The 24,038-nt window shown below is 41.3% G+C and overlaps 1 protein-coding gene across 1 annotated transcript in view; it reads left to right on the top strand.

Moving 5' to 3' along the window:
* Window positions 1–24,038, top strand: part of ZCWPW2 (zinc finger CW-type and PWWP domain containing 2) — a 95,066-nt gene that overhangs the window by 21,457 nt on the left and 49,571 nt on the right. The window contains exon 4 of the mRNA XM_074986128.1: window positions 14,640–14,701. Coding sequence (XP_074842229.1) covers window positions 14,640–14,701 — 62 coding nt within the window. The remainder of the gene's footprint in view (window positions 1–14,639; window positions 14,702–24,038) is intronic.

Here is a 24,038-nt window from a genome sequence, read left to right as displayed (position 1 = left end):
TAGCCCCAAAGGGAAGATGGTTTGAGCAGACTCTGCAGCTCTGAGTGATCCAGAAGGTACACTTGAAGTGTGTTTGAGGGCTGTGTTGACAGGCTCGTGAGGATGGAATATCAAAATCGGCTTCGCCATGCTAAGACTGTCACCATAGTGTTGTGTCCCGAGTGATCTTCGTATATCCTTGTATCACTCAGTGGTCCAAGCTGGGTTCCAGAAATCATTTAACCACAAGCAAGTTGTACTTCTCCACCATGGGGAAGAGTGACTCCCATCTTGCTGTAGTCTACGTTTCTGAGCTAATGGTCATGTGACGTCATACATGGAGGATAAAGGGTAGAAGACAGTGGTTGCAAAAGGAGTGGTGACAAGCCAGAGATTGAACCCAGTAGGTTTGAAAGAACCAGAGGCTCGGACTGGAGTGGAAACAGTTACAGGTTGGAACAAGGACAAGTACAGGAAACAGGTGTGGCATGGCTGCAGGTGTAGAAGTCACTGAGTAGCTGATCTGTTGTGCTTGTTACAAGGCTTAAATGAGGTTCTTGGGTCTTCTATATAGTCAGGGAGCACAGTCACCTAGTGAAGACTTAATGGGCCCGTCTGGTCTCACTGGGTTGCCAGGCCATTGTGAGCAGTTACGTGAGTTCCTGACACCAGGGCTTATGGATTTCATTAGATTAGGCAGGACACAACCCTATGGTGACAGACTTAGGATGACGAAGACAGTTTTGATATTCCAGCCTCATTAGCCTGTCAACACAGCCCTCAGTCACACTTCCAGTGTACACAGAAGTGATCATTTAGTCAAAGGGACTGGTCTTGCATCCAGACCAGCACTGGATGCGAAGATGTATGGCCTGGATGCTGTAGTATCTTGCTCATAAGTAGCCTGGTTTAAAGGTAAACTCTTTATTATGAAACAGGAATTCTGTACAGAAATGAGGCCGTAAAACTCCACTACTGTGTATAGCTGCAGCCTCAGTCTTTGTTTCTATCCCAGCAGAAGATGTGTTCCAGGAAACCAAAGACTGGATCTAGAGTGTAAAATAAATGGTGGATTTCTACAGTTTCTAGAGGCCTTACTCTTGCCTTTTAAAAGAATTCTTACATATCTAAAATGATATTAAACTATCAAACTAGAATAAATACAAGAAGTGACAACTCTTCTGGTTGCTCAGATACAATATTAATATGCCCCGAGCAGACTCTCAGTGCGTTTCAGCAATCTCCCTGATATGTACTGTAAACCTTTAGGCATATCTTTGTAACAGAATGTTTAGATTCCGGATCAATAACAGGATCAGTTGTATGTTTTCAATTTGTATGTCTCCTCTTATTTTATTTGTCTTGGTCAAACTGTTGGGTATCTAGAGTAGTGTTTATGACTCTTATGTAAGATTTTTGTTTTCATCTGTGATCACTGAGTATGATGAACAATTCAGCACTGACTGCTCAGTTAAGTTCCCAATGAGTCTTTATTTTTAAATTGTGGAAGAGGTCTTACTCCTTTATTGTAATATTTTTGTTTGATTGTACTTTCCCAGTCTTTTCCTCGCTATCTCAGACTCCTAATTCATCCATTGTTTTGGTTCCATAGCTAGTCATCAAGTATTTATACATCAGCATCATCTGATGGCCGATGTGCTCTTGACAGTACACCTGCCATTATTATTAGCTGTTAACCATGTCGGAACTCCAGAATCACTTCATACTTCTGTATCTTCAAAACTTGTCATTATATCCTTGATTGTGCTTCCCTAAATGTGTTTTTTTTGTATTGCAAGCAGTGGCTTTTGATCAGGTTCTGGTTTGACACTACTATGAGAAAATAATGAAATTTGTACATCCATGCACCAGACCTAGTGTATCTTTTTCAAACTGTGTGTAAATTCTCTTTGGCTGTCATATCATTAGATGCATTTGAAAATGGCAAGCAATAGATTCCATGGCACTGTAATAGAACTGCTCCCAGCTCTCCTTTCAAGGCACCTGTGGGGAATGTGATATCTTTCAGTATGCCAAAAAATTGCACACAAGAGCTAATAGAAGGTGTTTTAAATCACTGAATTCTTTTTCATGATCTGGCATCCATGCCAATTTGGTGACCTTGTGGAAGAGATGTCTTAGGCGAACTGTGAAAGCTCACTATGTAAGTCTGAACTTGATGACATAAAACAACATGTCTGGCAGCTTTTGAATTCCCTTTTTAATTTCAGATTTCTGCCTGATCAGTCTTGCTTGACTCTTTAATTCATCAGGCATGATTCCCTTGGAGGTCAGTCTCTCTCCTGTGTTTGAAATTGACATTTGGACTTACTCAGTTTAAGGGCATGAGCATGTGCAGTTTTCAGTACTCTTCTCAATGTGCAATGACTGTGCTTCCCCAAATTACCAGGTAATCAGTTTACACTTTAATTCCTGCTTCACCCTCTTGACCCTGCTTATTTGGTTCATAGTGTGGTAAAATAGTTCTGGAACTTATATTCCAGAGGCAGTCGTAGGAAGAAGCATCTGCAAGTGGTGGTGTCTTGAAAGTGTAGATATTGGTTTTCTCAGAGTTCAAGATCTGCCAAAATGTAGCTGATGCATCTGATTGAATTTGTCTTCTGTTCTCACAGACAGCAGTTCCCTTCTTGGGGTCTAGTAAAATTTTTCACTTTTTATGTTTTTGTTCAGCTCCTTGCTGTCCATACACAGCTATAGTCCAACCCCCTTCTTGTGTAGAGAGAAGTGAACCTGTCTGCTGATTCTTCTGTTCTCCGGATTATATAATTTATTGTAAAGTTTTGCAGCCTTTGTTCTTGCTTCTTTCTTAAGGGTCTTTTTACACAGCATGTCATGCAGATTTTACATCTTCTCTTAACTGTGTCTTCTGTCCACAGGAAATGGATGTCTCAAACTAATATCCATCTTTGTAAAACTCTACAGAAGAGAAGGGACAACTCAGTGGTTTAAGTACTGGTCTTGTAAACACAGGGTTGTGAGTTAAATCCATTTAGGGGGCTGGGCAAATAGATTAAAAAATCTGTCAGGGATCATGCTTGCTTCTGCCAGGAGAGCATGGGACTGGACTCAATGACCTCTCAAGGTCCCTTCCAGCTCTATGAGAAATGTGTACACTGATCCCTTGCTATATGAGCACAATTGGTTCCCCAATTTCTGCTCATAGGTGAAAACTCATGAGAGACACTAAATTCCCATTAAAATACATGTAAAAGTCTCCCACTCATTCCAAGTGCTTGTAACGTAACATAAACCAGTTGAGTTTAGGTACTTTTCTGATTATTTTAATAGTTTGGCACCAGAAATAGTATGTAGTGTATGTGTGTAGAGCAGGGACTCCAAACCTCTGGGTCGGGACCCAAACATGGGTCCTGTTAGATTTGTTAAAGATCGCCTGCTGGACAGTTCCCGGCTGGACATGGCTGTTAAAGAAGCCATATGCAGTTTCTTAACACTGCTGCCTCAGGCATATATCTATCAATAGAGATAGATGCCATCTCCAGCAGCTCTCTCTATCACTAGGGATAGCAATTACCTTATGCCTAGGTGCTGAAACCTTAACCCTTGAGTTAATTGCTGGGAGCAGGAGGGCTCGGGGAGCCACCCAGCTTAGCAGCCACAGTGAAGAGAGTGTGGGAGGAGGAGGAGTGTCTAAGGCTGGGGCTGTTGAGGGAAGCCGGGGGGGTGTCTAAAACTGGGGGAAGTTTGGGGCTGCAGGGGGTGTTGTAAGGCTGGGGGCAGTTTGGGGCAGCTGGGGGGGTTTAAGGCTGGAGTGGTTTGGGACTTCTGGGGGGGCTTAAGGCTGGGGGCAGTTTGGGACCTTGGGGCATGGTTAAAACCTGGCCAAGGGTGAGGTCTGTGGGGTGGGAAGGGGGGAGTCTAATACAGTAAACCCTGGAGTTACCCAGGGGTTGTTCCTGCAACCCCTGCATAACTCAACTTTTTCTGCAAGGGGAGGGAACCCAGGAACCACCAGGGCTGGTCAGTTTCCTGGCTCCCAGGGTGGCAGGAGCTGGGAACCAGGGGCAGGCTGGTTCCAGTCTCCCCATGGCTTGCCGGGCTGGGAAACAGATCAGCTCATGGCTGGTCAGTTTCATGTTCTCACCATTGCAGTGGAGGGCACCAGGCTAAGAGCCTTCTCCCTCTCTTCCCCCAGCTTAAGGGCTGTCAGACAGCTGCATGTCTGAGGGAAGGGAGGGAGAAGGCTCCAGCTGAGGGGCTGCGGGTCTCCCCACCTCCTCCCCCCAGCTGGGACTCAACAGCTGGCTCTGCTCCAGCTGTGGGGCTACAGGTCTCCCTGCCCCTTGGCCAGGGGCCCTGCTCATATAAGTGGGGGAAGTTCACTCATACAGTGAAAGAAGGTAGGTATATATGTTCCTCATTTTAGAGGGTACTCATTAGTAAAGTACTTGTTAAATGAGGGATGAGTGTGTCTCTATATTATATATTTATATTAATAATTATATGCCTGGTCCTATGTTAGCTATTTTTATGTGGTATAAATTCAGTTAACTTATGACCAAGCACTTCACGTGTATAGGCCCAAGTCTGCTTGCTTGCCTCTGTGTACTATTCAAATGTCTGGTTTTATCATTTTTTTCTTTGCATTCTCTCACCACTGAAATTAGTCTTGCATTATAGCTGTTCACAGGCACTTGTGACTCATCCATTTTTATGTGCTTCTTACATCATCGTATTTCAGTTTATGTACTCCAATATGTAAGATGTAGGTTGCAAAAGTTCCACTGCATATTTGCATAAGCCAATTTTTGCGCTTTAACCCTCCTATTATTTTGTTTAAGAATGGCTGTTCCTCTTCACTTTAGGATCCTTTTTTGCATTTAACACCTGGACTTTCCTGCTTTTTGTTCACAATTTAGCATAATGGTTGGGTTTATTACAGTTTCTAAACTTCCTGAATGCTGGGCATTTTCAGTGTTCATGCTGGTTGTCACATTGCTGGGATTGTTTCCTGCTGTCCACATTTCTGTCCTTTCCATTTTTATTTCTTTTAAAGTTTCCCTTGCTTGTTTAGCTATTATGCTGACATTTATGTGCTCTGTGCCCTTCTCCATTATCTTTCTCCTGTGTTCCATTTGTTCTTCTGCTTGGCATATACATATTGGCCTTTTTACTGTCATACACATCTCCATTAATAACTATTCATAGACACTTTTTATTGTTATATCTCACATCAATCGAGCCTTCAAACTGAGAGTTTGTTAATATTCCATATTCACGGGACTAATTTTTTTTGGAGTTTAGTATATGACAAGCTCCTGTATTGTTTCCTCTTCATCCTGCATTCTCCTACTGAAAATCTTTCATATGTAGTCTTTTATAGGAACACAATGATTCTCAACACTTGCATTATTTCTGCAAACCTTTCTTCTTTTTCTCCACCTCCATTTATAAAATGCATAATATACATTAAGGCTTCTGTGCCTACTGATGTTAAAAGTAATCTTTTGCTCATCCTCCAGATTATTTGCCTTTGTGGTTTTCATATATATATCAAAGTGCTGTTTGAAACATTTTCAGGTATATTCTGCATTTCCCCTAACTTGCAGGGCTGGAGGGGAGCTAATTTCAGTGGCACAGGCTCTGTAGCAACCATTTTAAATATTACCTTCTTTACTGGGTTTACGGTATTGTGGAACATCTTACTGACAAGCAGGCATGTGTCAAGGTAGCTCCTGTGTATAATAAAGAGTTTATGTACAGAAACAAAATAACAAAATTTTCTTCTAGTTTGTGTAGCTGCAGCCTGTGTTTGCCCTATTCAGGACTTTTTTGTTTCTGCCCCAGCAGAAGATTGTTCTAGGAAACCAAAGACGTCACTGAGAGTATACAATAAATGGAAAATCTCTATACTTCCCATCATGAAAAAGTAGGGATGGGGTCAGTCTCTTCCTGAGGTAACTTGAGTCCAGGTGGGCCAATGGGAATGGAGTGACTTTTTTGAAATGAGAACAATTGCACTTTTTGGGGCTTTTTATCTGCTGAAATGGCACAGAGAAAGATGGAGGGAGAAGATATCTCCCGGGCAATTGGAATGAAAATCATAAATATCCTGAACATCTCAAAATCAGCTATAGAGGTATAAGTAAATGAGAAATGTATAGTTAGACATGATCAGGTTACAGTTATTTTAAATTTGGTTGGACTGGCTATCTCTGTTCTCTTGTTGGCTTGTTTTGTTGTTTGGCTGCTCTTTTTTATTGTTGTTTGACTTGAGATTTTCTCCCCCTGTAATTTTTAAGATGAATCCCAGGGAAATATTTTTCTCTGTGTGCAACCCATAATTTATTTATTTTTTTTGTTTTGTGAATAAATCACGTTTTAAACAATTGAGCTGATCCTAGCTGCGTCTACACGTGCACGCTACTTCGAAGTAGCGGCACTAACTTCGAAATAGCGCCCGTCGCGTCTACACGCGTCGGGCGCTATTTCGAAGTTAACTTCGACGTTAGGCGGCGAGACGTGGAAGTCACTAACCTCATGAGGAGATAGGAATAGCGCCCTACTTCGACGTTCAATGTCGAAGTAGGGACCGTGTAGACGATCCGCGTCCCACAACGTCGAAATTGCTGGGTCCTCCATGGCGGCCATCAGCTGGGGGGTTGAGAGATGCTCTCTCTCCAGCCCCTGCGGGGCTCTATGGTCACCGTGGGCAGCAGCCCTTAGCCCAGGGCTTCTGGCTGCTTCTGCGGCAGCTGGGGATCTATGCTGCAGGCACAGGGTCTGCAACCAGTTGTCAGCTCTGTGTATCTTGTGTTGTTTAGTGCAACTGTGTCTGGGAGGGGCCCTTTAAGGGAGCGGCTGGCTGTTGAGTCCGCCCTGTGACCCTGTCTGCAGCTGTGCCTGGCATCCCTATTTCGATGTGTGCTACTTTGACGTGTAGACGTTCCCTCGCTGCGCCTATTTCGATTTTGGGCTGAACAACGTCGAAGTTGAACATCGACGTTGCCGGCCCTGGAGGACGTGTAGACGTTATTCATCGAAATAGACTATTTCGATGTTGGCTGCACGTGTAGACGTAGCCCTGTTTCCTAAGAAGAGTCTATGTCTTAGACCAAATGGTCAGCTACTGAATTACAGTCTTTGTGTCTGAGCTCTCTTTGGAGGGAGGGTGAAGAGTTTGTAGGGAGACAACCCCACGTATATCTTCCTGGGTTAAGGGGGTTTTGTTCTATCTGGGTGGTGGCAGTCTATCTTCCAGGTCCAAGGGATTTGTGACCTTGGGAAGTTTCAAGTAAAACCTGTGAATAGGCAAGGTGTTTTTAAAGTTTTTGCCAGCCCTCACTTTCTGCACTCAGAATGCCAGTGGAGAAGGAGCCCTGACACTCCCCATAGCACCTGTACAGCAGTACTTCCCAAACTGTGAGCCACAGCTCTTTTGGAGAGCCCAGAATCGTCCAGAAGGAACCAATACATTTGGAAAATCTTAGTAATCAATATGCCCATCCCCCTCCATAGACTGCTAAATTATGTCTTCTGTATGAGTCAGGACCTGATGCTGGGGTTGTTAGACTCTCTATCCCCTTCATTCCTGCGTGGGTCCTTCAGCAGAAGACTGGCCAATAGGGGACCAAGAAAGGTGCCTCTTTTCTGAATAATGAACAGTTTTACCAAGCCCTAAGTCTACCTGTGGCAAAAATTCAGTTGAAGAATATTTTAATAAACAGGAAAAAGAAGAAAATGCATAGTACAATATTATGTTGGGATTTTTGTGTTAGTATTAAAGTTCATAACTACATGTAATTTTGTTAATAAATTAAACTGTAACCACCTTGTAGGGTGGCCATATGAATTGCACAATTCAAACAAGCACATGCTCCCATTGAGCCCCTTCCAATTCCAGCAGCAATAGGTACATAGTATTACGATTAAGGAATATGCAGACATGGCCATGAAGACTATTGCTATGTCTAAAATTACCCTTCATTGATACGCTGATGGCCTTTCAAAATACTTGCAGAGCAAGTTAAGAGAACATATTCTAAGAATAGTCAGCATTTTCACTGCAGCTTCATGGATCCACGGACAGCTAGTTTCTGTGTTGAGAGGTTTGTTAGAGCAAACAGAGTTACTGAAGATCTTTTATTAACAGGCTTATTCTTAAGCTTTGTTTGGACATGCCAAAAATCTGTTTTCAGATTATAGTTTCAAACACCAGGATTAGAGAGAGATTTAGGTAAGTAAACTGTGTAGTTGAATAAAGTTGCAAAACTATCTGAACTTTAGTGTCCTGAATTCTTGAATCTAGTGTCTTAAGTTGGTTAAAAAAATGTATTTGTTTGTTGGATGCCACCTAAGTTTAAAATATCTGTAGGAGTGCTACAGTGCTAAGAAGTATAAGAACCTGAGATGTATTGCACCGATGCTGTTTGGCTAATATCTAATAATAGATGAACTATGTTGGGATATAGTCAGAGGTCTTTCATTCTATCAGTGTAGAACAAAGCTGTTCTTGATTGCTCCTAACAATTGCTGACAGAATGAAGGGTAAAGGAGTGTGCTCTCAGGAAATGTCAAAATAGTCCTTTGACTGCGTTAAACCTTGCCGCGTGATGGCCAGTTTAGACCCACCTGGACAGATTACAGTTTACAACTCATTACACCAGAGCGCTCACAGCCTCTACTGTATCATTGTGAAGTTCCTAATTGCAGTGAATTGCAAAGGAGCTATCTGGAGTTCAATTAACTTAGCTTTCATTATTTCGTGGTGTAAGTTGCAAAGGAGCTAGCTGGAGTTCAATTAACTTAGCTATAACATTATTACTTGGTATAAGTTATTGATCCATTGCCCATATTGGCAGAGGTATACTGCAATCATTATCTCCAAAGAGTCTGAGTGGTAACCTCCAGGACACGAGTTACTCTCTGTGAGTCACCAGAAGAAGAATATGCATGCATGGTTGTTCAAAAAAGAAAGTTATATACCCTGTGGTAATTGTGAGATGTACTGTTCATATATACTCCACAATCTGCCTCCCTTTCCCATTTCAATGGAATTGTCATTGTGGATTCTGTTCTGGGGAGAGAACTGAAGAGTTGCTGAGACCACTTCACTTCCCCCTCATCTCCCTCCATATCTATTTAAGCCATTGGCCACAGAATGTTGTGAATCATATGAGGCACAGGTACAGCTCAGTGGACACCACTATTCAAAACGTTCTGATCTCAGGTGCACATGTGCACCAGAGATGTCAATAGCTCAATATTTCAAAGGAGGGCGATTACAAGAGGGTAATTCTTTCTTCTCAAGAATCCCTGTGCCTTTGCAGATATAGTGCCACTGAAGTCAAGCTCATGGAACCTCTTCTGAAGTCACAACCTTTTGAAGTTTATGACTTACATGTTGGATATCTGAGGCCATGATGCAGTCTGTAATCATCTCTTTCTTCTTCTCCAGAGTGATCACCCACTCTCTTTAAGTCTGCCTAACAGACATTCTTACCGTCATACTTTTCTTCAACCTCATCTGGCTGCAGTCCATAGTACCATAAAGCACACCATCAACCACTGTGTGCTTTTGCTTGACTGCTGGCACCTCTTCTGTGAAACCTCAGCCTTTAAACAAAAAGAAAGAAAATAAGAAAAGTAACTCAGATTCTGATGAGGCCCTAAAAGAGGAGAAAAAAGAGGAACTAGCACCAGCTGTCTTATAATGCACTGGCATCACTGGAGGTGGACATGTCAATATTCAGTCTCCCTTCACACTACAAAACCCTGCATCTAGTATGTTTCCCCACTTCATGATCACTTAGTTCCAAAAATGCCTTATAACCAACTCTTTCCTCTAAAGGAGCTTGTCACCTATAAGGGAGTTGAAGATGACATGCTGGACAAACTCTCTTTCAAGAATGTATTCCTTATGCCTATTACCTGAATTAAGATTAGTGACTTACAGGTACTGGTGGTGACCTTACCTGTAATAGAGTCCTTGATGGTTTCTTATTGTGAGCGTGGTGGCCCTGACCAAACTAATTAGCTGCACATAGTGATTGCAACCCAGACCCGCACCCTTCCCCCACCATTTGCAGAGGGGTATAAGTTGTGTAGGCATCCTAATGTCTTCTTGTCTGGGGGAGCAACATGAAAGCCACAGACCCCCCATGGTTACAGGGATACTTCCTTTTGTATGGTCCCAGCAAAAATAAGGGTGGCAAGTTTATAAAGTTGCCAACAACTCAGTCTGATGGGTTTAGAGACTTTTTCTTGGAGATAGGTACAGCTTGTCTATTTTACCCTCTGAGTCCACTGTACTCTCCTAAGGATTGGGCTGAAGTTTCCTGACTAGGAGTTCTCTCCATGGTTTTGTGAGTCACTCCTGTAGTATGCTGCTTAGGACAACCCTGATTTTAATTCCAGCCCCCTTCCCCCTGCTGACTGCAGTTTATCCTTTATAAAGGCCTCATCCTTATCATACATGCTTTCTAGCCCTGCCACCAGAGCAGAGCTGACTCTTTCCTTTTCCATGTGAGGCCTATACATTCAGTCACCCCACCTTCATTATTGTATATAAGCAGCGACGGACTTCCACACCAATTGATTAGTCTCTGTCTCAGTGTTCTCCAAACTTCTCTCACCTTGGTGAACTCCACTTTCACACATTGGATATGAGTGGAACTTGGTTTATGTTTAGGATTACACTGTAACATATTTCTAACATCATTTGTGGTATATATGAAGTGCTTAGAAGTTGTCTCAATGTTGAGCCCATTCTACATCAGCTACTTCTGCTTCAAAGGTATGTTTAAGAAGAATATCGGTAGAAGAAATACGTAGGAAGCCACATTTTGAAGTTTTAGTAAAACTAATACCTCACTACCATTCAGATATCAGATGCAGGCAAATGCTGCTTCAATCTTTGTTTAATTAAGAACTCAACCTGCCCTCTATTTTGATTACTATTTCTCAATACAGTCTTGCCGGTGGGAATGCACTCAAAGAAAAAAGTTAGTTTACTTGCTAGTAAGTGTTCTTTGAGAATTATTCCTGGCTGTTCCAAGAGTGCTGTTCTCTTAGGCTATGTTTACATTGCAGGCTTCTGTCAGGAGACTGACGGTCTCCTGACAGAATTCTGCTGCATCGGGAACCTTCTGCTGACATCCCAGTCATCTTCATTCCATGAGGAAGAAAGGATGTGTTGGCAGGAGGGTGTTTTCCTGACATTTAGGCCCATGTGGATGAGCCAAATGTTGGCAAAGCCTCTTTCGACAGAACTGTCAGCAGTAGATACGCAAATGCATTGCACAATTTGTGCATCTTTTGCCAACAATTCTAAGCAGTCTAGACATAGCCTTAGAGTGTGATGCTACAGTTAAGTAGAAGGCACTGAAGCAGTTAGTGGGGACCTGTGCTCTTATATACTCTCAGATGTGAAACACTTACGTCACCAGGGGCATTAATGCAGACCCACAGTATTGGTGAAGATTTTGCAACCTCAGTATCAAGTACTGCCAATTCCACAAGTGCAAATTGGCAGATGTAACTCGAGAAGAACAGTTATCAGTTGGTAATCTTTCTCTATCGTAAGGAATTCCCAACACTGATGATTGAGTAACTCTTTTCAGATTTGGAACTCTGCTGTGACTTGCTGTTTGAGTTCTGCTGATTCACTGAGGCAAGTGTAGCTCATTGAGCCCATGCTGGAGAGTTATTCTCTGGACAGAAGCAACTGGAGTCTAGTACACCAAGATCGGTTTAGAAACCTTATAAAGAGCCAGTCTTAGGGATGAAGTTAGGTTGAAGTTTATGTACTTGCTAGCATCTGAATTAATGATAAAGCCACTATAGGAAGGTAACAGAATTACTCTAGGACAGTGGGTTCCTACCCTTTTTAGTAACATAGCACATTTCAGTGAACAAATGATTCCATGGCACACCCACTTTTTTCAGCTGAATCAATTGCTCAAATGTCGCCCCTCCCTGCCAGCATGTTGGAGATGGGATGTGGCATTTAAATCACTCCTCACATCCGATAGCAAGGAGTGGGGGCAGGTTCCCTGCCAGCCCCTTTGGACCAGGAAGCAGCTTTCAGCTGACTCCTGATGTGAGCAGGCTCCTGCAGTATCAGCATTTCCCCTCACAGTTTCTCTGCAAAGAGCCACCACGGGGAAATTGACCAATCCTGCATTAGCTAGGACTCAGCCAGCAAGGCTGGCCTGGGGTCATCAATTTCCGCTCCCCCCCACTCTTTGCAGAGCCTCTGCCAGGAGAAATTGGTGAGCCCCACACCAGCTGAGGCTCAGGCAGCCTTTCTAATTGAGCCCCAGCTGCCATGTGGTCATCAATTCCCCTGCATTGTGACTCTGCAAAGAGCTGCTGTGAGGGTAAATTGAAGAAATTTCCTGCCACACGTGGACAGTTCTCACAGCACACCAGTTGAGAAGCCACTGCTCTAGGAAGATGGTTTTAATGGAACTATGTTATTTATACCAGTGGAAGATCTGATCCAACACGAGTAGATTCTGTTTAGAGCAAGGTGAGAACCCTCAGCATAGTATGGCTCTCTAAAATATTGCATCTTTGAGGGTCCGTACTTCTATGGCCTTGTCTACACCAGCCCCCTCCTTCTAAGGAACATGTAAACAAACCAGATTGGGGAAGGAAAATGAGGTGCTACGCTGCATATGCAGTACCTCCTTAGCCTAATTCCTGCCATGCAAACCTCAAAGTTAGCAACTTTGAAGCTCCAGCAAGCAGTGTAGCCGCAGGCACTTGTAAGTAGCTGTGCAACTTCAAAGTGCCCTTACTCCCAAAAGATTGCTAACTTCAAAGTTTGTGTGGCAGGAATTAGGCTAATGAGGTGCTGCACATGCAGCACAGCACCTCATTGCTATTCCCTGATCTGGCCAATTTACATGCCTCCTCTGAAGGATGGGGCTATTGTAGATAAGCCCTAGAAGTTCATGCACTTCACTTCAGTGTTACTTGATTTCATGAGGTAACACATCTGTGCACTAGAAGAAAGTTATATGCAATGTAGTTACAGCAGTGTTGGCCCTTGGCCATTCAAGAGACAACATGGCTCAGGTAAGTAGTTTAAAAATAAACTGTGAGCTACAGACTTTGTACACCCGTTTTTAAACAAAACTTCTGGAATATTACTGTTTATACTGGGCATATTTTCATTAATGAAATCTGTTATGGATTAAGTTAAAGTTCTTATACACTTTGTAAACAATATTACTTGGATTTGTACAGAAGTATAGGCAGACATTTATAAAAGTTTTTTTTTTTAAGTATTCAGTTGTTCCATGCTAGCTACTGTTTCTCAGTCTCAAAATAGAGTGTATAGGGAACAACAAGGGTTATTATATTTGAACTTTCTAAAAAGAGGACACTCCTGAGAGGGAGTGTATCTGTATCAGTATCTACCAACTCACATGGCATTAATTACAATATATTACATTGTATCAATATCTACCATATATTGTAATTAATACCATGTGAGTTGGTAGATACTGATACAGATACACTCCCTCTCAGGGGTGTCCTCTTTTGAAAGTTCAAATATAGTAACCCTAGGAACAACTTAAATGATTAAAATATAAATATGTAAGTAACATACACATTATATGTTACATGGTAGGAAGTTACATTACTTTCTGACCCACATTTTACATGTAGAAGTCTGAAAGTGGTGATTTCATCTAAAATGAAATGTTCATATAATAACTACTTGCTTTAAGAAAGAGAAACAATTCTGACAATGTAAGCTTTCCATACAGATATTCTGAAAGGATAATATTTGACTATTCCATTAAGAAACTATAGAAGATATAGTTAAAGATCATTCATTGCTCGTTAAGAATCATAGAATCATAGGGCTGGAAGGGACTTCAGGAGGTCATCTAGTCCAGCCCCCTGCTTCAAGCAGGATCAACTCTAACTAGGAAATCCCACCCAGGACCCTGACAAGCTGGGACTTAAAAACCGCAAGGGAGAGAGAATCCACCACCTCTCTAGGCAATGCATTCCAATGCTTCACCACCCTCCTGGTGAAGTACTTTTTCCTAATATCCAGCCCATACCTCTTTCTCTTTAACTTCACACCATTACTCCTTGTTCTGCCATCTGTCACCACTAAGAAGAGTTTCTCACCCTCCTCTTTAGAGCCCCCTTTCAGGAAGTTGAATGCTTCTATTAAATCACCCCTCAGTCTTCTCTTCTGTAAACTAAACAAGCCCAAGTCCCTCAGCGTCAGAAGAGGATCAGAAGAAAGTTCCCAAATGGCAGTTTTGTAATGCAGTATATGTTCAAGAACAGTTTCACATTTTGATTTATAACGTCATTCAAGAAGAATTCATCTTTGTTTCTAACCTCATATGTATAATCTATTTCAGTAATAAATACATGGTAACACAGTATAAAGAGCCCATCCTTTCTTTGGGTAATATATTATGGATACACATTGTTCCCACAAGCGAACCTCTTTCTTGAAAATCAGAGCCAAAATGATTTCCTTTAAACCCCTTAATTATTGTAATGTTACTGTGCCTTACTAATACAATTGATTGTACTGTTGTATATTTCAATGGCTTAAATATTTACAAGTGGTTACAAACATCTATATCCTATTTGCCATGAATAACATTCAGTGTTTTTATGGATTTTGAAATGTTTTTCAGGGCTGAGGGTTTTAGAAGACAAAAGAGAAGCCAGTAGTGACATGGTGGTATCCAAGAGAAGAGTAAGATATTATCTTTTAAAATACAAGCTTAAATGATCAATTTCCATGTCCTTTTGTTTAAAAAAATGAAAAAAAATTGATCTCATTTTCTAAATGTTATGTCAGTTTATCCACTTTCAATTATTTTTAGGTCCTCAAATTTCCATGTATTTGGAAAACTGAGTCTCCTTGCCAAAGTTCAGTCATGCTTTTACTTTTTTTGTATCAGTTTTAAAATTATTATCTGCAATCCATGCACTATCCCAATGCTTTAGTTGTTTTATTTTCAAGTAATCTACAAGGATGTGGCTACACTTGGCCAAACCTTCGAAATGGCCATGCTAATGGCCAAAATGAAGAATACTAATGAGGCACTCATATTCAGCGCTCATTAGCATTAGGATGCTTCTGGCCGTGGCGCTTCGAAAGCTGAGGGGAATAAGGGGATTTCGAAATGTGCAGGGTCCTTTTGAAAGGGACTCCCATGTAGCCATGCCAAGCTGCGCACATTCAAAAGCAGTCTCACGCCAATGAGGTGCTGAATATTCAATTCAGTGCCTCGTTAGTATTCTTCAATTTGGCCATTTGCATGGCCATATCAAAGGTTTAGCCAAGTGTGGCCACAGCCCAAGTGAACAGAGGTGCTGGAACATGTTTAATAGCAGGGATACTGAAATCCAGCCTCTTCACCTCAGTCTGCACGCTTCCCCCTGAGCTAAGACTGGGAGCAGAGTCATGTCCCCAGAAGGAGTGATCCAGACAGCAGTAAGAGGGCCAAAGCTGTGGCTGGGATAGTCCTCACGTTATATCATGGGGCGGGGGTGCAGTGCTCCCACTTCCACCACCCACGCAAGTGATTATTAAAAACAATTTTAATACGATTTCTGTGATTTCAGTTCTTTGTTTTAGTGCCTATGACATGAAATTGACATTTCTGGTTGACACTTTTATTTCTGTTTTGTAGGTTCCATCATATCATAGAAATATAGGAATGGAAGGGACCTCAGTAGGTTATCTAGTTCAAGCTCCTGTTCTGAGGCAGGACCAAATAATCTTGGACCATCCCTGACTGGCATTCATTCAGCCTATTAAAAACTTCCAATTATCAGGATTATATAACTTTACTCGGGAACCTATTCCAGAGATTAACTACCTATACTGAAAAATCTTTCAAGAGGTTAACCGAGAGAGATCTCCCTTGCTGCAGATTAAGTCTGTTACTACTTTTACAACCTTCAATGGACATAGAGAAAAATGGATCACTTCCCTGTATATCAGGCCTTAATATATTTGAGAACTGTTTTCAGTTTCCTCCTCAGTCTTCCTTTTTCAAGAAGCAACATGTCCAGTGTTTTTAACCTTTACTCATAGGTCAGGTTTTCTAAACCTTATAATTTTTGTTGCCCTTCTTTAGACTCTCTAATTTGTCCACATCTTTCCTAAAGTGTGATGAGTAGAAATGAACACAGTACTCCAGTTGAGCCTGACCGATGCTACGTAGAGCAGATGTGCCTCCCAACCATTAGGACATCATGAGTGTTCATACATCCCAGAATATTAGTCTGTTCCACAACAGCTTCACATTGTTGACTCATTCAGTTTGTGATCCCCTAGAGCCCCCAGCTTCTTTTCAGCAGTACTACATCCATTTAGTCCCCATTTTGTCCTTGTTCATTTGATTTTCCTTCCCAACTTTGCACTTGTCTTCTTGACAATCTTGTTGATTTCAGACCAATTCATTAATTTATCAAGATCATTTTAAATTCTAATCTTGTCCTCCAGTCATGGTGTCATTTGCACATTCATAAGAACACTATTCTCTTTTCCATGTCATTAATGAAAATATTGAGTAATATTGACCTCTGCAGGACTCCACTAGATAAGACCTCTCAGTTTGCTCTAAATTATTGTAACCACTCTGAGTACATAGTTTCAACCATTAGTGCACCAATATTACAGTAATGCACTCCCTTGCATAAATATTGCCTGGCATATTTATCATTTTAGAATTACTTTCTTCCCTCTGATTTACATATGAATATAAATATAAATGTAAAAATTAAAATGTAAATACCTTACCTATGTGTATACATGGCCTAACCCAGCTAGCCATACAGTAGTTTTTTTCCAAAACTTATTTTTTTAAGCTACAAAGCTGCAGATTTGAGGCTAGTATTCATGAAAAACTCAAGAGGCACAGTCAAATGTAAAGCTTTTTAAAAAAATCTACCAAGCTCTAGAGTGGATTTTGGACATGCTAATGTGTAGGAACAATTTTGGCCTTAGTAGAAAACACTGCTAATTCACAGACAATTCAATCTTCAAGTGCCACATTTTTGAAAGAGCTCCACTCCCCCTTAAATTACTTGTAGACTGGGAAAATATGTTATATAATAAACTCTTCCATATCCGGCAGCTACGGGACTGGCTGGATATTCATGTATTCTGGATAATAGAGACGTATACCTAACAATGCATAACACTAAAAAACAACCAAGATTATTAGATATTAAGAAACAAACAAAAATATATACAGAGTATGTTATTTACCAACAACAGTAGTATTATACACTATGAACTTGTACTGTATTTGCTGTTTTTATTTGTATTTACTTTTACTATACTGTAATTATGGAAAATGTAATTCAAATTTACTTATAGTTAAAATGCTGGTTATTTGAGAGTTCTGGATAATAGAATGCCCGATAGGAAAGAGTTTACTGTATTTAAAAATGAGTTAGCTAACATGTTTTAACAGACGTACTCAGACACCAAAATAAGTGGTTAGATTTCCGACACACCAGAAAGTTGAGAATTCTCTTGAAATTATGGCTGTAAATGCAGCTGGTGAATTTTGGAAAATCTGTCTTTAGTTTTTATTGAGAACAAGTAGCTGTGCCTTAGTTAATGAAATTCTGTTTAGTTGTTGTTTAGATTATATAAACAGCTTAAAAATTCTGCAAGCCAAATCTAGAGGTGCTTTATCATATAAAATCATTGCTAGTAAAACTTTCAGATGACACAGACATTGGTGGAGTGGTCAGGGAAAGTGGTGAACAAATAGGTTACAGCTAGGTAGCCCGTAGGCGAGACTGGCTACCTGGCATCTCTGTAGGCCTAGGTACTAACTTGTAGGGATATTATAATGGGAAAGTGATACTACATCTACAGATGGCACTAGTGGAATACATTATACTGTTCTGACTTCCATCCTAAGAAAAGATCTTGACAAATTTTAAGGGGCTCAGAAAAAAGCTTCAGGAATTATCCAAGTTGTAGAAAACATGCTTTATAATGAGAGACTTAAAAACCTAAATTTAGTTAGTATATTCAAGAGAAAGTTAAAAGACAATTGATGAGTACATACAGGGGAAAGAGATGGCTCTGTAGTCTAGCAGAAAAATGCATAACACTATCCAGTGTTTAGAAAGTAAGGCTAATCAAATTCAGATTAGAATCATAGAATCATAGAGCAATAGAGCTCGGAAGAGACCTAAAAAAGCCATCGAGTCCAGCCCCCTGCTCTAAGCAGGACCAAACCCATCAGATCAGCCCCACCAGGGCTTTGTCGAGGTGAGACTTAAACACCTCCAGGGATGGAGATTCCACTGCTTCCCTGGGTAGACCATTCGAATGATTCACCATCCTCCTAGTGAAAAAGTTTTTCCTAATGTTCAACCTGGACCTTTCCAACTGCAACTTGAGACCATTGTTCCATGTTCTGCCATCCGTGACCACAGCCTCTCTCCAGCCTCTTTGCAACCTCCCGTCAGTAAGTTAAAGACTGTTATCAAGTGTCCCCTCAGTCTTCTCTTCTGCAGGCTAAACAGTCCCAATTCCCTCAACCTTTCTTCATAAGTTATATGCTCCAGCCCCTAATTATTTTGGTCGCCCTCCGCTGGACACTCTCCAGCATATCCACATCCTTCCTATAATTGGGGGCCCAGAACTGGACACAGTACTCCAGATGGAGCCTTACCAAAGCCAAATGAAGAGGAATAATCACTTCTCGGGATCTACTGGCAACGCTCCTCTTGATGCAACCTAATATGAAGTAAGATGCACATTTTTAATCAGGAGAATAATTAACCTTTGGAATTTACTGACATATTTGATAGATTTTGTATTACTTTAAGAATTTAAATCAAGAGTTAGTATGTTTCGCTAAGGTATGCTATAATTCAAATGGAGCTTGTGGGCTTGATGCAGAAACAGTTGTGGCTGCATCTACACTAGAAAGTTCTTTTAGAAAATCCATCCCTTTTTTTGAAAGAACACATGGAGCATCTACACACAAAATGCACTCTTTCAATCTGAAATCAAAAGAATGCAGCTTTTCTTCTGGAAACCTTCTTCCTCTCCCAGATCAGGAAGAGCACCTTCTTTCGAAAGCTTCTTTAGAAAAAGGGCGTGTGTGGATGCTCCGCTAGCCCCTTTTTTGAAGGAGCATTCCTCATGTTGCCAGACTTCTTGATCGTTGACTCGTTCTTTCAAAAGAGTGGAAGCTGTGTGGACAATCTCTATTGAAAGAGCAGATCGATCTTTAGATCCACTTTGTTTTATGTCGACTCTCTCTTTCAAAGAAGGCTTACGGAAGAGATCTTCCAGAAGAACTTCTTTTAAAAGATTGCTGTAGAGTAGACATAGCCCTTGAGTGATTATTTGGCTTGCATTGTGCAAAGGCTCAGGGCTTAAAAAAATGGTCTGGGCTTAAAAAATATCTATGAATTTTTCTTACATTAAAATTACAGAAATGAAAAAAGCAGCCTTCCCCAAAACCCAAAGAAAAATTCCACTCCACCATCAGCTCCTCATTTTCAATGCATACCTGTTTGGTCCTGAGCTCATCCTTTCCTCTCCCAGAGAAATGGGTCTTGCAGAATAATAGATCTGATCTCTCTTCCATTTTGACCAAATGTAGAAGACAACTTAAAGTAACGAATTGCTGGATGTGGATGTGCTAGAAAAAGTTAATTTATTTTACTGACATTTTATAATATGAAAACAGGTAAGTCTCTCCTTTCTTTTAGACAACATAACTAGAACTTGAGTCAATCCCTCCTTCATCCCATCATGAAATAAGTCTCTTCATTTTGGGCACTAGGCTACATTTCTTGAAGACAATGAAGATAGTGTGATATTCCTAAAAACACTAGAACCAACCACTTGATTTCCTGTATGTGGCCACATATGAGCCAGCATGCTGCATGCATTTCTACTGAATGTGGGAACACAATCACTAGACATTACAGAGAGATGGAGATATTGGCTTTTTTGTGGACCAAAGTTATGAGAGGACCATGGACAGGGGTCAGCAACCAAAATAGCAAAAAGAGCCATTTTTTCCAATTCAGTAAAACATTCAGTAATTCAAGAGCTGCAATGCATGTGAATATGAGACAGTTTTTAATAAATAACATCAAAATATACTTTTTGTAACCCCTATTTTAAGAACAGTGCACACACAATGATTTTTAATGCGATACATGTTTACTGCTGGATGTTCACAAACTTTTTACACATTCTGTTTCCTCACACTTTAACATATGTGTTTTTGTACCACTACCTTCGTGACTTTCACTATTGAACCTATTTTAATTATGCCAGTTTTACTTCAAGTTTAATTTCAGTTTTCTTTCTTGAAATGCATGTTGCCCTTCACAGCAGGAATGCAACAAGCTTCCTTTTCCTTTTCAAAATCAAGACTTTACTAGCAACACAATCAAACCACAGATAGAGTGTCATATCCCACAATGAGATTACTTATTGTTTGCTATTTCAATATGAGTTGTGCATTCTTAGGTTTTTAGATGTACACCATTTATCAAAAATAATCAGGAGAGGGTTTTTTTTGTTTTTTGTTTTTTTTAACTTCGCAATTAGAGCATTGAGTGCGATACTGTAAAGAGCTGCATGCGGCTCCAGAACTGCAGGTTGCAGACCCCTGACCATGGGCAATCCTGGAGAGTGGCAAGGAAGTAGCTGGTAGGACTGTCTCACACAATACAAAGAGGGAAGAGTGTATGTTGTACACATTGCTTCTCATATCTTGTAGCATGCATTCCAAGTGTTTCTGAGGCTAAGAATTCCATTTCTCGCTCCCATTTACATGTCTTAGTGCACAGCCTATTTACTTGTAGGAATGAAGTGTATATAACTTTACACTGGTTAGGCTAGGAAGGGATTAATGATCTTCCTGGAAGGCTGGCACTTAATATACTCCAGTTTTATAAGGCTTGGGAAGCACGGCTAACTAGGGAAAATTGCATGTTCATGGAGTATAAAAAGTTTAGGCAAATTTATTGTTTAACCATACTGGAGTGCTTGCTTAAGTTTCCTTGAATTAAAATAATACCAGGGAGTAACTGGTCTCCCTCTACAGCAGAGGTTATCGAATTTTTTTGACAGCCCCGCCCTTTGAAAATATTTCTGGCTGTGACAACCTTCTCCCTAACATGACCACTGCTCCATGCTATGTTGCCTGTACTTCTGTACTGCCTTTGGCACCACTGCTCTCTGGCTGCCCAGCTCTGAAGGCAGTACATGTGGCAATATCACAATGCCCCCCACAATAGGCTTGTGAGTGCCTCTTTTGTGCCTTCTCTCTTTGTAATGCTGTTTACAGATTGTCCAACCACCTGGGAAGTGAGAATTATGCTAATGAGGTGGTGCGTATGCAGCGCAGCACCTCATTGCTGTTCACTGAGTGGGCTCATTTACATGCCCCCTTTGAAGGAGGCAGCTAATGTAGATGAGCCCATGGAGTATTCAGTTTTCTCTTTCATCACTTGTGACAAATATAGAAAGGATGAAATATTTGTTTTTGGCAATCTTGTCAAATTTCCCATTTCAGTAGTGATAAAGGTCTGAAATTCACTGGGGAAAAACAATAAATAATTTTTTGTATGTAAATTCCAGGGCCAAAGTGAATCCAGATAACAAACTTATGTAAACCACCAGTGTAATTGAGATAATTTCTGAGTCAGAATGAATAAATATATATCTGTACAAAGCCAAAAGTATTTATATTTGGTGTAGTAGCACAACTTGTACATAGAAAGTTACTTAATATATTGTCCTAAACAGATTATCCTCCTTCGAGTACTCCCTGTGCATGCTCCACATAGGTGTCAGCGCATCCCTGCACTGTAGATTGGAAGCTTCGCAGAGCAGTGCCATCCCCCAACCCTCTCCATGTGTTGTGTGTGCACATGAGCCAGCAGGTAACATCATCACACTGATGAGAGAGAGTGCACAGCACAGCTCTTCTCAGTTCCTTTTCTACCATACTTGGCTGTGGATGGATGCAGAGCATCTCTCTTTTCCTGACTGAAACAACTTAAATTCTGGCTTAGCCTCCCTGCTATACCTCATAATTTTAATACTTATTTATTTTAAAACCATTTTTAACTCATCCCCCCTCAAAAAAAACCCGCCACAACTGGCAGCAGCTGCGGAGCCACAACAGTGGCTTTTTTTCTTTAAACAACAGTTTTCTGTTAGACAGCCCATTTTTTCTTTTCAGTGCCCGACTCTACAAAGATCTGTGGAGGCACTGTGCCCATGTCTGATGGGCACACCTCATGCCTTGAGTGCTTGAGTGAATCCCACATTTCTAAGTAGCCTTATTGCCAGGGTATTCTGGCAAAGACACACAAGGAATGTGAAGCATGTTTGAAATCGGTACTTTGGCAAAAGTCCCTCTCATTCAAGGACACTCAAAATGATGTGCAGATGCAGCAAAAGCCCTCAGATAGGATAGCTACATCTCTCCATAGAGGCTCACAAGCAGTGACAGTTTTACCGGCTCACTGTCTGTCTGAGTTTCTGGGAATTTTTCATTCTCTGGTGCCACTCATGTCAGGTACAATAGAGAGATGCAGGTCCTCCTCAGTAAGGAGATTTGATGGAGAGACCAGGGGACCCACACTAACAGTTGCCTCAGTTGCCTCTCAAGCATTTGCTCCTGAGAAGCAACATATGCCCCTTCCAGTGGCACCTATCACGTCTGCTGCCACTCTGGATCAACCTGCTCGACATAGGAAGGCACAACAAAAAACATGACATACCCACAAATCCCCTCAGCTACACTTAACATCATTCATGTCTCCAATGAACTCTGTGTGGCATGAGCATACTAGCATCTCATACACTGCCTCTCTCTCACCTTCACCTTCATCTCAATGTAAATGCAGGAACGAGGACAGAGGCCATCACTCACCAGCTTGTTTGCCTCCATCCTGGCGTTCATATGGGACCATCCCTATCAGCCTCACCCTTTTTGGGTACACTACACCATACTCCACACACCAGTTTCCACCCCAATGGGATCCATGGGTTGCCTAATATGCATATCAGCCACACTCATCCCACACTCACTGCTTTAGACATACTACCTTCAGCATGAGCACGTGCCTGGATGCCCTTCTATAAAGTTGACACATTCCTCACCAGCTAACCTACCATCTATTATTTCCCAGTCATCTTCTAATGTAATGGAGGAGTTGCCTCACCAGACTCTGAGGCTTCTTCCAGGGGTCCCAGGTCTATACAAGATGAGGCAGTTTTTCAGATTGCCCCCTCGCCTCCTACTGGTGACCTAAAGCACTTTAAGGAACTATTTAAAAGGGTTGCTCCATCCCAGGACATCACCCTGCAGGAGGTGCAATATAAAACAGTATAGGCTGCTCACGACTCTGCAACCATCTGCGTGCGCCAAAATAGGCAATCCTTGAACCCTCTGAGATCCTCTGGAAAACCTCAGCTTCTATCTTGCGCACCAGTCACTGTGCAAATAGGAAGTATTTTGTTCCACCTAAGGGAATGGATTTTCTTTTTTCACATCCACAACCCAGTTCCTTAGTTGTGGATTCCGTAAACCACAAACCCAAGAATCTGCAGTTCAAATCTACTCTCACTGATAGGGAAAATAAGTGGTTAGATTCCTTTGTCCATAAGGTATACTCTTCACTTATACTACACTACCAAATTGTAAACTATACAATTTTTAGCCAACTATGACTATACGAACTGTAATAAGTTACAAGACCTGATTCAAGACCTGCCAGACATCACATGCCCTAGCGTACAGTTTATCATTAAGGAAGGCCTCTCAGCTGCTAAAACTGCCCTTCAGGCAGCAATGGACATGGCTGACACAGCAGCTAAGGCCATGACCACTGCAATAGTTGTGCACAGGGTGGCATGATTCTTATCTTCAGGAATTGCATGTGAAATCCACTGAAAGGTGGAAGACCTCCCCTTTGACAGGAAGCAGCTGTTCTCCAGCACCACTGGTGATATTTACATTCCATGAGAGACTCCAGTCAACATTGCATATGTTGGGAATGTATTCCCC

This window comes from Carettochelys insculpta, chromosome 2 (assembly GCF_033958435.1).
Source record: "Carettochelys insculpta isolate YL-2023 chromosome 2, ASM3395843v1, whole genome shotgun sequence".
Classification (NCBI taxonomy): Eukaryota; Metazoa; Chordata; order Testudines; family Carettochelyidae; genus Carettochelys; species Carettochelys insculpta.
This window is presented reverse-complemented; position numbering and strand designations above follow the sequence as displayed.